Raw genomic sequence first — 13652 nt, 5'->3', positions numbered from 1 at the left:
GCGTGTAATGTGTGTATTAATTGGTGGTTTGGACAACAGTAGTAAGTTGAGGTGTGAGGAGAACATGGAAATGTATCCTGAAAGAAAACCATGGGTGTAAACCACAGATGACAGTCTCCTTACTCACTCTTGTTAAATATCAATTATAGGAAAAAATGTGGTTGTAAACAAGTTACCCCCCACCCCCCACCCCCATCCCTCCTGTGTTAAATGTCAAGTTTCCCTTTTGAGCGACAGAATTTCATAACTGGAAAAAATGCAGAGTCATTACCAAGAGAATAACTGCTTCTTGTAACATGTCTAGCTTTGCAAAAACATGTTGCAAAATAGATTCAAAACAAACAACAACAACAGAAAAACTGGAACACAGACTCCTACATTCACAGACACAAAAGAATCAACTTGTAATTAACACGAGAGCAGTTTACGGATGGATTCATAGCAGAGATGATGTGATGCCTCACATTCTCCCTCTGACTCTTCTGATCACCTGCAGTCACTGACATCCTTTAAATCAGATTATTCTGCCACCTGCAGCTGCTTTTCAGCTGCAGAGTTAAACACTCTGGTGACCCGCATGCCCACGTTTTCTGTACGTACTCGATGTATTACAGCAGTTTTGGGAGTGTTGATTGGTTTTTCTGGGATCAGTTCACTTCTAATCAAACTAGTTGTAGTTTCTTCGTGGGAGCTGTAGTTTTTTTTTTTTTTTTAAGTGATAAAAAAATGTATCATTGTTTAACTTTTCTCTTTTTACTATTACTCTGGATGGAATAAAAAAAAATCAGTCAAGTAAAAAAAAAAAAGATTGAATAAAACAATTACAGGAGTCATAAAAAATCATATAATAAAGCTATAAAACCCCAGACTGGAATGAAACCTGAATCCAGGTCTCTAGAGCTTTACAGATAAATATCATAAAATAATTATTCCCTCTTGTCAGTAACGGGATATTAGCTAACATGTTTCCTTATGACCACAACCCAGGCTGACGATATTACCGGAATATCTAACAGCACCCCTGAGAAATGCTGTCTTAAATTATTTAAGCAACTTTCTCTAACCCTCAAACCTCCATGACACTCTGGCACTGGGTGATGAACTCTCTCTTTAGAAAGGGAATCTCCTGAATTTGCAACATAATTTCTGTCCAGCACGCCTTCAGTGATTGATGGTGGAATGATGGAGAGTCTTGCTTTGGGTTTTCCATCTTTTTTTGCAAACAGGGGATCTGTCTTCCAGACACGAATGTGTGCACAAAATGCACAAGTAGAGGCATGATGAAATTAGGCCATATATGCATATTTTAAAGTGTGTGTATGTTTGTGATTGCCAAAAGTCCACTCTCTTTTCCCTTGTAACCTCTGCGGTAAGGTTTGTGATTAGGTGATGGCAAGTTGCAGAACGTCTACGCCAGAAACAGTGAAAGAGAATAAGAGAGCGAATGAGTTGAACCTGCGTACCTTATTCTGGCATGTCGACACATACAGTACAAGCACAAACACACACACACACACACACACACACACACACACACACACAACTCTGCTCATTACCGCTCACTTCAAAGGCATTCCAGTAGTTAAACTCAACAGTATATCATAAAGCATCATGGAGTTGCTGTACCTACTGGCTCCACTTTGGCCTTCACAATGGAAAAAACTTCACCTTTCTCTCTTTTCTCCTTGACCTTTGAAGCACGAGATCAGCTCCTTGCATGTGTGTGTGTGTGTGTGTGTGTGTGACAGAGTTCTGTAGTAATCACAGTGAGTAGTAAGTCAGCAAGTTTTTATTACAGCAAAGCAATATAAAGCATGATCAAGTGGAACGCTGGCTGGTGGCAGCTGCTAATGTGAACAGTATGCATCCAGTATGCTGTATGTTGAAAAAAAAAAAAAAAAAAAAAAAAATATATATATATATATATATATATATAAAAGAAATTTAAAGTTTAAAAAACCTAAAAGTGAAATGTTCCTCATCTAAATTACACCAGGCTGAAGCCGAGTTTGTTTCAGTGAGACGAGATGAATCATCATTGTCACTTACTGTAACTTGACCTAATATACTGGATATAGCTGGACAGATTTCAGTTGGACAATGAAGATACTTTCCAGTGGAAACTTCGACTGCATCTTGTGAGCTTGTTTTATGGACATTTTCATTTTGATGAAAGACATGTTCACATGTTTCACAGCTCCATAAACCATCATGTGCATGACCCATTTGAATTTTCCAGCAGTTTATGTCCAATATTTGGTGGCATGGATGCAGGCACTGCAGTACAACTGCTAACCCCAAGTATAAAAGTGATTTTTCTTTGTCTAAACTGAGAACAAGTTTCCTGTAAATCCCTTCAGGTTGCACAGAAATCGCCTCCCAATTTGTTTTGATGAGTCTGTGAGCTGCAAAGTACAAATGGGTTCCTATTTTTCAATATTTTATTAGTGGGTCACACATAAAACGCAGGGTGAAAACTGGAGTATGTGCTAATGATATGTTTGATTCACGGTATATTAAATGAATCCATATGGTTCTGAAAGGGGTTTCACAGCGGCTGGGACTGTTTTGTAAGACGCCCCCTTTTCTATGTTCTAACATTTTCTGTCAGATTCTCAATTTTATAAAAACAACTGGAGGTAATGATGGTCCCCAAAATGATATTAAATTTTTTTTTTAATCTAATATTTTGTATGTTTTATCTAATATTTATGTATATTTTGTTGAACCCAAAATAATATTTACAACAAAGACTACATGGACACAATGCACTATATCAGTGTTTTACATTAAAGTGTTATGAAACCCCCTTTTCCTCCAAGTTATGTGGCTGACTGTTGACAGCTGACTGATGACCAGCTGCAGATAGTGTTGGTTCAGGCCACTGAGTTCATGCCAGCAGTCTGAGGTGTGACTGACACAAAAATGTCAGGCCTCAGGTGGTAAAGGTCACAGAGGAGTCACTTATTGAACACTGTTTGAATATCATGAGGGGATATATAGCTGCACTCTGAGCAGTGATGTGATGTGTGTTGTTTTTAATCAGTTTTAATAACAGTGATTTTAAGCTCTGCAGTTACTGCACGTGCGTCTGAGCCTGACTTTAGTTCTGTTCTGTGTGTTTTATCTGAATTCTTAAATAACGTGCATCATTAACAATGTTAATGTGTTTTAAAGACTGATGTGCTGGGGTAATTAAATAGTTTAAGCACTTATGTCTGATTTATAGGAAAAAAACAAAGTGAACAAGTCTGACACAAATACACTGAGCACAGCAAAAGAGGTTTCATGTGAGTTGTTGCAATTATTTTAGCAGAAAAAGAAAATGTACTAATTTAAAAAAACAAAAAACAACGTATTTTCCCACTTACAATTGGTGGTGTCAACACATGCAGATTGTTTTGGTTTTGGTATGCCTCTGAGATTTCACAGGAACCTTTTGTTTTCTAGTAGTTCCTACGACTCACCATGGGTTCTGGGAAATTGTTCATATAAAGAGATGCTGCTGTTAAATCTTAGCTATGTAATTTATCAATGCCACGCACATCACAAACCAAATTCCATTCATTTTCACTGATGTAGGGTGGAGCCAGAAATCTCAGAGTCAGACATCTCAAAACCTGCATTTTACTTGGCTAAATACTATGAGGATTACGCAAGAAAATCTATTGTAGTTTTTATGTAATTTGGGTGAACTAAGCCTTTAAGTTTATACCACACAGACATGCAAAGCAGAGGGGCCATTCAGGGCCACAAGGACACAAATGGTATAGTAAACACAATGTACACACGTTTCCAATCACACAATCCCAGAGGGAAAGAACTACTATTCCTTTTCTAAATCCTCTTGTAATGAAGAGAATCTGGCATAAATCTGGAAGGTAATCATCGCAGTCATTCAGCTCCCTCACTGATTACACCGGTTTGTTCTGTTGGAGGAGTGACTTTCATTTGGCTTTTGCACTGTTTGGATCAGGCAGCTTGATGTGTGTGTGTGTGTGTGTGTATTCTGTGTATTCTGTGCATGTGAGTGTTTGTGTATTTGAAGAACTGGGTGATAATGAGACAATGACGTGGAAGAAGGAGAAAATGAAAAGCTGTGAACCCAACTTAATGACAGCTTCCGTCTAAATGAACCGTGTGCATATTAATTCCACTTGAATGGATGAAGATCATTCAGTCGGTGGAGACACTCACTAAATCATCGCATATCCTGAGCACTGATTACCGTGGAGCCATTTCTAAGTGAATTTACACTGAGCTGTGTTATTCCAAGTGCTCACTCTGCTCAAAACTGTAGGGAGGTATTTAGTAACCTGCCAGTCCAGACCAATCCAGCTACATGTTTTGCCAGATATTTCACTGTTTGAGTCCTTGTAAACTTCTCCTGGATGGATTATGTTTGCAGGAGGTACAGCTGCAGTGTTGTCCTCGGCACTACCTGCACTTTCATACGACTTTCTAATCACATAAAGATAATTAAACATACGTGTATAACACCGTAAAATAATGTTTTAGTAATGGTTAGACCTGGGGCCATGTTAACATGGTGCTGAGTGGTGCACTGTGCCACAATAAAAACCACCGGCACTATACTACGAACACAAATATATACACAAACACACATACTGTACAGAGCATGTCATTTCCTCTCTATTTGTAACTGGTAATGAATTAAAGGGAACACTTGACAGCTTTTTGAACGGTATTAGTGCTAAGGGGAAATGCTTTGAAGAACTGCTTCCTGTTTCGTGCTAAGAAATGAAACAATGCTCCAACAAAAGGGAGGAGAAAAGGAGACTGCTTGCTCACAAACATGGATGTAAATAACAGTGACTTCAAAATATCCCTTTTTTTTCCTTTGAGGAGGAGGAAAATGCATTCAACATGTTTGTTAGACCAAACAATGTGTTTTGGTGAGAGTCTATAACTTTGTTTACAGGAAAACTCCACAGGGCACCTTTAAGTTTAGTCTATGAGCAGTATTACAGCCAGTGAGTGTAATTATTTATATGTTGTGCCACTTGAAAGTAGTTATCTTGTTATCTCAGCATCACACCATAATTACATTATGCATGGCATGATTTAGGTTTCTTTTTTTTGTAATAACAAAATAAAATTCTTTGTTTTCTTGAGATCTTAATATTGTCTTATATTTTATATAATATTGTCTTTCTTCCTCTGAGGGACATCAACATAAATAAACATACACCCACATGCACTTTAACTGCATCCCATCTGCCTGTTTCCGTCCACCGGAAAACAATTTCCCGTGTCTGGCTGTAACTTTCTGAGAAATACCTGCTGGTTTCTTTTCAGCAGCCATCATACATCAGAACCTGAAAACAGTCTGTTCCTGTTTGGGACAAAGGTTTAAAACTACTTATTAGTGACACTTGATTTTCTTCCACTTTCTCTGAAGCCAGTCCCTCTCATTTTTGCTTTCTCTCTCTCCCCCTTCTTCTCTCCTCTCCTGCCATATTTCTTCTCCAGAACACAACATCTGCCACAAACTGCCCTCTTCTGACTCCTGTTATGTAACTAATGACTGCCTCTACGTGGGACTGGCAGAGACAAGCACGCAGATTTAAGGCCTGTTTCTCACATTTGCTCTCCTGTATTCTCTCCTAAGGCAACTTAACAACGTAAATCAAAATCAAGAAAGTCTGAATAGTGAGGAGACACTGTTGAAAGAGGTGAACATGTTTTTGTTTTTATATATTTTTTTAATGTACTTCATACATTACTGTTTTATATCTAGGTCATTTCTATACAGTTTTAAGTCTGAATTGTCTAAATTTGTACACACACACACACACACACACACACACACACACACACACACACACACACACACACACACACACACACACACACACACAAATCTAAATGTAATTTAAGGATTCGGTCATTATTCCAAGTCTGACTTCATCAGGACAAAGTCATCGAAGGTCCAAAGTAAACTCATCAGAACTGAGTTGTGATGGCAGCGACTGACTGATTACAGCAACCCTTCATAAGAACACTAAAATCAGACTGGCAGAGCTGCTCATTGTCCCATTTTCCTCAACTGTTCTGGGAAAAGATTATTTGACTTGTAGGTACTTTGAGTGAAAACATCCCATGGTGCTCTGTGATGGTTTTACCATCAGACCACAGAGAAACACAACAGTGCCCATGAGAGCCGGTCGGATGATTGAAAATGAAAGAAGGAAAAATCTTTTAAATTCCATTTTACTTGTTCAGTCTGTAAGGTAATCATGCCATCCTTTCCTCTTGTCTTAGTGTGTTTCCTCTTGGCACCGCCAAAATCAGAGAAACATACACAGCTATGGAGGCACTGTGTTTTTTTTCACAAACTTCTCTCTGTTTGTTTGAAACAAACTTAGTTATTCACGTACACTAAACAATGTTGTACTCAAATGATCATGGTTATGTAACCTGGGGCTTGTGTTTAAGAGAGAGAGCATGTGTGTGTGTGTGAGTGTGTGTTTACCTGTGGCCTTCTCAGGGTTGTTACACATGAAGCAGAGCCAACCTCCTTCTTCCTCACTGTATCCAAACAGGTCGAAGAAACGCACCTCCTCCAGCTGGATCTGAAGACTGTCCAGGTCCTGAAGACAGAGGGAAAGAAAACAGATGAAATCACTATGAATCACAAACACTAAACTGTCCTATAATATAGTTAACTTCCTACATATGCATTTTTTTTGCCTACATAATACAGCTCACGGCTACATTAAAATTAGTGAAAAATTTTAAATTGTGTGATGCAGACTATATTAAGAAAATATGTCACAGATTTCCTTTGATGGGAACGCTGTCTATCTCCAAATAAACTGCTGTCTGCTGTTCATTCATGTTGGACACTTTGTGGATCCCGTGAAGTGCACAGACAGCACTGTGCTCAGAGAGACATTTCAAGTGGTTTAAAGAGGTGAAATGTTTTTTAACAGCTGGCAAACTAAGATGAAACAAACAAAAGGATCAGAAAGCTTTATATCTGGGTTTTATATAGACGACACTGATCCATCAGCACCTGATCCTGATCCTGATCCTGCGGACCTGCACACGACTTCCCTACTGTTCGTCCAAGTTTATATTACACAAAACACTGTGAGGACAGAGAGCAAAAAGGGAAAAAGTAGAGAAGAGGTTCTGTTAGCCTGCACAATCACACACATATACACAGATAAGAGGCTCTCGAGTCTAAGTAAACCGTGCATCTGAGCGTGTGTGTGTCAGAATAGAAAGTAATGGAATCCTAGACCTCCATTAGAAATCCCTAAAGACCTCCTGCACATGGTAAGAGTTATACTTCACTTTAAATACACACAAACACACTTCAGTGACACTTAAACCCCTGAGATAATATATATTTATCTTTGGCTGGTTTGGAGAAAAACAGGAATGTTTAAGGAGATGATGGATTACTGTCATTAGTCTTCATGACAAAGAAGCCGTCTTATCCCTGGGAGCGTTCATACTGTATTTACATATAATTCAGGATCCACATCTTCACCTTAAACCTACAGTTTATCTCTGCGTGGGTGTCTTCATGCTGCTATTGCTGTGATGTGGTTCAACCAAATCTCTCTATTATGAGTGCACAGTTTAAATACCTGTAAACTAATATCTGCTTCATTATTTCTCCGAACTCTGACCCCTGCTGCAGTCTGCTCGCATTTTCTGATGATCCATTTAAGAACAAGAGTCGTATTTCAGACTCACATGAAGGGCCCGGAGGGAGATGGATCTGAATGAATGTAAGAAAAACTGGTAGCTGTAATAGCTGAGCTACTGGTGTGTTTGACCTTTTGACCTGTGCCCCTTCAGTCCTTGATGTTAATGAGCAAGGATGGTAAAGTCAAAGCTGTTTTTTAAGTGTGTATTCCCATTTGGACGACTGAAACCTGGACTAAAACCCACATTTCAGCACGCACGCACGCACACGCACACACATACACACACACACACACACACACACAGATAGAAAGATAGAAAGAGTGGCAGAGCATTTAGATTCATCCACACATCAGAGCTTTCTTTGTGTTGTTACAACGTAAATAATTGAGGTGAAAGGGTTTTGCCTGCGGATACAGATAAACAAGGACCATGTGTGGCTGAGAGAGACGGCCATGTGTAGGTTTACATGAACATTAATATTCTGATACCATTCATGGGACTGAGAGGTTTTCAGGAGACACATGTTGCAAGAGAGAGAAAAAAAAAAGACTGATTATGATCACTGGGAAGAAAACAAGACCAGGTCAAAACCTAGAACATGTCTGGATCATGTACGATCAATGTGCGAAACTGAGGCTATAGTTCTGGAGCTGCTGTAAACAACTACTTTCAATGGAGAGTAGATAAGCCTGCTCGTAAAGCTGCTAAATGTCAAAAAATCACACAATACACTAATTAGTATATTCATGACATCATCGTTAAGCCATTTTCAGGGCCTTTAGTTTGCTTCTCTCCTTCTCTCTGTGCTCGTATATACAGTAATTTAATACAGCTGAATTCTGAATAAAGCTGTTCTGATTTACATGTTTCTCTGTTTCTGGTTTCAGACAATGGAACAAGCATGAAATAGTGACTGAACCGTGGTCTCGCTTTAAAGATGTAGGCATTTATCACACAGAGAGGCTCTGTTAAAAAACTGTATCAAGCTGCATTCTGGGAAGTGAAGGACTCAGGGTTATTTGAGGTGTAACTCAAACTAGAAGCCAAAAAAATCAGAGTAATTGTGACCTCTGCTGCTTCCATTGTGACCATTTTTTAAAAATCTATGTCTCACAAGCCCTTTGGCTTAACAGAAATGTTATAATAAATCACAGGAATACTCCTTTCAAACTAGCTCCATTGTGAACCACTGCAATAGTAAAATGCTACTTTTACATTTGTGACTTTGATTTTTCTTATGTATTTTTACTTCAGTAACATTTTGAATGTATTTATATTGTTGAAGAGGTTTTAATCCAGTATATTCATTCAAGGTAATGGTGCAACATAGGGGAAGGTTGTTAAGTCAAATTGTGCCTGGAACTGCTAGTGTTGCCACGTGAGGCTCACGAAGTGAAATATCTCCCAAAAGCTCCTTATTGAATCATCCTGGACTTAACAGTAATCCTTGTCTCACTGAGTTCTGTCTCACAGAGACAATAAAAACAGCCTTTCTTTGGATTAAACAATCCAATTCATGTCACAAATTCCAAGGTTATTAAAATAGCATTGTTTACTGATTACAAAGCAAAGCTGATCTGAATCATCTATCATCTATTCTCTAAAAAACAAGAAGCGGACAGAGGCGGAAAGACGATGATGAAGAGACAGGCTGTGAGTCAGCGGTTGAGCAACAATGTGTAAGAGTGAATACAGAGCCCAAATCTGAGAACAGATAAATGAGTAAGATAGCACGCATTTGTTTCAGGGGTCCATTACCAGAAATCTTCAAACTACAGTCAGTGTGGTGCCAGGCTGAGCTCACTGTAACACATAGCTGACAGCCCAGAATGCAACGATTTGTATATGGTTTAAATGAGCTTTTAGGAAAAAGAGGCCGTGTTGCGAGTGACAAATTTGCAGCCGGGCAACAGGCTAATGTGGACAAACACAACCTCATGTTTGATTTATCAGGACCAGAGACGTATATGCAATAAAGACACAAAGAAACAAAGGCTGGATTATGTGAGACTGAATATAATCCGTCTATCCTCATGTAACCTCCTCTTCCCTTTCAATACTTTCTACACCTCCCTCTATCACACTTTTTAGATCATATAATTTGATCAAGATGCGAGACTGTAACTGTGTGTGACTGACTCCGACTGCAGGAAGGATACGACTGCAGCAATGGACAGATGTACTGAATCTGCAAAACATACACATTTATTTAATCTCAAATTCCATTTTTAAACTTTTTCTTAAAATAAGAGATAAATTCAGTCAGTAAGGTGAAATAATTTTCCCATTTAGTCTCAGTTAACTGTAACATTCGTTAAAACCACTGAAAAAATGGTGATGAGTATGAAAATAAACAGAATCTGGGATTAATCTATATTTTTGAAAATCTCAGCTCTTGATTACAAAAAAGAAAAAAAAATCTCTCTATATATATTTATATACAGAGGGGAGAAGTACAGTGGGAGGTGGAGGCAGGAAGGCAGGGAGGGAGAGGGGAGTGCAGGCCAGGACAAAGGCGAGTGGATGAGTGGTGGGAGTGTTGGAAAGGGGACTGGAGATGAGACGGATGAAGACAGATCAAAAAGACGCAGGCTTTATTTATGTCTTTCAGGGCATAGATGTGTATGTGATGCTTTAAGTCCTATTGCTCCTTCAGCTCTTGCCTTCTTCTTTCCATCCCGCCCTTCTCTTCCCTGAACATTCTTTATCTAATCTGAGCTTCAGCTCTGTCTTTAGCTTCATTCTATCTCGTGGTTTTCAGCCTTCCTCCTCTTCCTCCACCAAACTTTATCTCCACCACAGTTGTATCAACAAACGCTCTCGCTCTGGGCTAAAGAAGGAAAAAAGGTGAAACAATACTTGTAAAGTATCTCCTCAGTCTCAGACTTCCACTTTGCTCAGTCTCCCATCATATCTCAAGCCACGTCTTCCCTCTTTTCCTTTCTCGCTTCCTCTTCTCTCTCACTACATCCTCTCTTCTGCAACAATTACTCAAAGACTGTGTTCACCTATTTCATCCAGTGTTTTCACAATCTTCCTCTTCCATCTTCTTGTTTTTTTTACACTTCATCCATGTCCAGCTTACCCCCTTTACATTCCCCCAATTCACAATCCCACCATTTTTACTCTTCTGTATGTTAATATTTTCCAGGTTTTGTTGATTTTCTTATCACTAAATTTCTATCGTTCCCATCTTTACTCCTTCTCCTCTACATACTGAATGTCTCCTTATAATACAGCCCTTGATTAGCAGCCATCTCCTCTCCTTCAGCTAACTTTCTCCTCTTTTCCACTTTTCTCTGCCTTTGTCTTTCATGCTTTATCTTTATCACAAAGTGCTTCCGTGTTTTTTTTCCCCTAATCTTCCCCATTTTACCCATAATCTCCTTCTTACTCTGATAAACACAATGATTGTGCAGCTTCATGGAGTTTAATCTTCGTTTTACCTTTATCTCCTGACTCCTGAAAGGCTCTTTAGTTCTTTTTCTTATCATTATTTCCAAACTTAAAACCCATTACCCTTTTTACTGTCACTGTATCTTTCTCAACCTTTTTCACCTCAGTATCTCACATCCATCCTTTTTCCTCCTTCCCTCCCTCTCCATCTTGCAGCCCTTGCCTCCTTCCATTCCTCTCATCTTCCCTCACACCAGCTTTCTATTATCTCTGTGCCGTAAAACGACTAAACTGAGTTGTCAGAGGCCATACACAAGCCCCTCTTAAACATATGAAGCCTCATAAAGCCCTAAAGTCTCCCTTTAAATCTCTCTGTTAGTACAGATATAATTGGTAACCTTTTCAGTCTCATATATGCAATAGCCTTCCGCCCTTTGCATCTTCCACGACATGTGTTTCTGATTTTCTGACGGTGACAGGAGTGAAGATGTGGGTCTGATGGAGAGAGAAAGAAAGCAAAGAGGAAATGCAGTGCATATGGAAGGAGTGAAAGGTTGTGACCTTCTCCGTCCTTCTCTCCTGTTAAATCTCATCCCTTCGTCGTTCTGTTAGTCTACCCAGTATGCTTGGCAGGTCTGCTGGATCACTATTGGTGCCAAAACTGTCTTTATTAAGCCAGCTGGGTATCAGCCACACATCACTGATCCCCATAGTTTTTAACGGTTGATATGCACATTTTCTTTTCTCATGTTCACTTTTTGTCAGGAGGTTGTTTTGAAACTTTACGTGGACGGAATAAATTTTATTGCATGATTTAAAACGTTTGATGAAGGGGAACAGCCCTGTAAACAAGGACTTAAATTGTGCGTGTTTGTGGCCCAGTTTCTGCCTCTGATGCAGAGCTGATAGTAGCATTAGCCTGATAAGCAGAAAAATACGGAAATGAGCTGGAGCAACTGCACTTGGCGTCAGCGTACGGACACCTGAGAGGGACAGAAACAGTACACTTCTACATGAACTGTGTACATGTGTGCGTTGGTATGTTCAGGCACCCATATGGTAACTATAGCTGGTCCATCTCACTGCAGCCTCTGCACATATTTAGAGAAAGACAAATGACAGCTGTATTTTCTTTGCCAGTGTAATTATTTCCCAGCAACCACTTCAACAACGTAATTGCCACAGGGGACCAGGGGCACATGCCCCCCCAATGTACAAAAGAGGGAAATCTGACCTCCCCAAAAACTGCCATCCATCGATACAGGTTTACTCAAACAACACTGGCATGACAGTATTGTTGGCAACATGTCACATGTTCATTTGAACATGTTCAAGTTCATTATTTCAGAGTTTCTCTGTTAACACAGCTGAGAGCAGATAAAAAAGAGATTAAAAAAAGTATTCAGTCGTGATTAAATGTCAAAAATTTTTTTACTGATATGTTTCTAATTATTATGGCAATGATTTGCATCCATACACTACAGGATGCACATGCTCGCTCTCTCCCTCACTCACTCCCCACCCGGCCCCTTCCCAAAGTCTGACTGAGGTTTTTGACCTTGGAGCACTTAGCTTGTCACATTATAAAGCAGCAGCATGAGGAACACCACCCACATCTACGTACTTACAAAAACAGACGCTGAGATAGGCACACTCACACTCACACTCACACTCACACTCACACACACACACACACACACACACACACAAACACACACACACACACACACACACACACACACACACAGATAAAGATGAGGAGTTGGGGTGAGCAGAGGCCTTGTATACAAAAATGTCCATCTAGAACGCTCCATATTTAAACAAAGTGGATGATGAACTTTGAGACTTTTTTCTTTTTTCTCTGCTGATGACTTCATCCTCTCTGCTGGAAACAGATAGCTTTTAGGAGGAAGCAGCATGAGCAAACCCACATACAGAGACACACACAAACACACTGTGGTCCAGTACCTTCCTGTGGGGTGTGATGTGCTGTGTCATAGCCATGGGAAAACTGTGGGCTCCTTTTAGCTGCGTCTTCTCCCATAGAGAAGCCAGTCTCTGGACACATTCGTCCCTGGAGCACAGAGGGACGCTGGACTTACTCTGATAGAGAGGGAAAACAAAAGAATTAACACAAAACATAGATATGATCAGGACAGAGAATGAGGAGAAATGTGGCCAAGATGGAGAAAAAAAAGTTGGGAAACAAAGCTAGTCTCGTTTTACATGCAACAGATACATTCCAATTGTAGATTTTTATGTCTTAAAATTAAGTAGTCTGAAAGACAGTATGGAGCATGATAATGCCTGGACACAAAAAAGCTTGCTAGTTGTAGAGAAAGTGTTTTATGCTGTATAAGCTGAACATCTGGGTGCACCTGTAGCTGCAGCAGCATGACGTGAATCCAGAGATGAGGCTGTCGGCTGGTCAGGTTGAAACAGGACTTGGCATACAGGCAGTAGTGGCCCTTCAGAGGACAAGAGAACGACAGCTTGGCCACACAGCCTCGATGTGAATCTGTCACACAAACAGACACAGACACACAGACACAGACACAGACACAGACACA

The 13652-nt window shown here is 39.8% G+C and overlaps 1 protein-coding gene across 2 annotated transcripts in view; it reads right to left on the bottom strand.

Moving 5' to 3' along the window:
* veph1 (ventricular zone expressed PH domain-containing 1) overlaps positions 1-13652 on the bottom strand; it is a 59747-nt gene that overhangs the window by 8254 nt on the left and 37841 nt on the right. For both annotated transcript variants that reach the window (XM_041047159.1, XM_041047158.1), the window contains exons 9-11: positions 13461-13600; positions 13051-13185; positions 6497-6614 (exon numbers count right to left, since the gene is read on the bottom strand). In XM_041047159.1, the coding sequence (XP_040903093.1) occupies positions 6497-6614; positions 13051-13185; positions 13461-13600 (393 nt within the window). The remainder of the gene's footprint in view (positions 1-6496; positions 6615-13050; positions 13186-13460; positions 13601-13652) is intronic.

Source organism: Toxotes jaculatrix, chromosome 9, assembly GCF_017976425.1.
Source record: "Toxotes jaculatrix isolate fToxJac2 chromosome 9, fToxJac2.pri, whole genome shotgun sequence".
Lineage (NCBI taxonomy): Eukaryota > Metazoa > Chordata > Actinopteri > Toxotidae > Toxotes > Toxotes jaculatrix.
The sequence above is the reverse complement of the archived record's forward strand: the minus strand, read 5'-3'. Positions and strand labels throughout refer to the sequence as shown.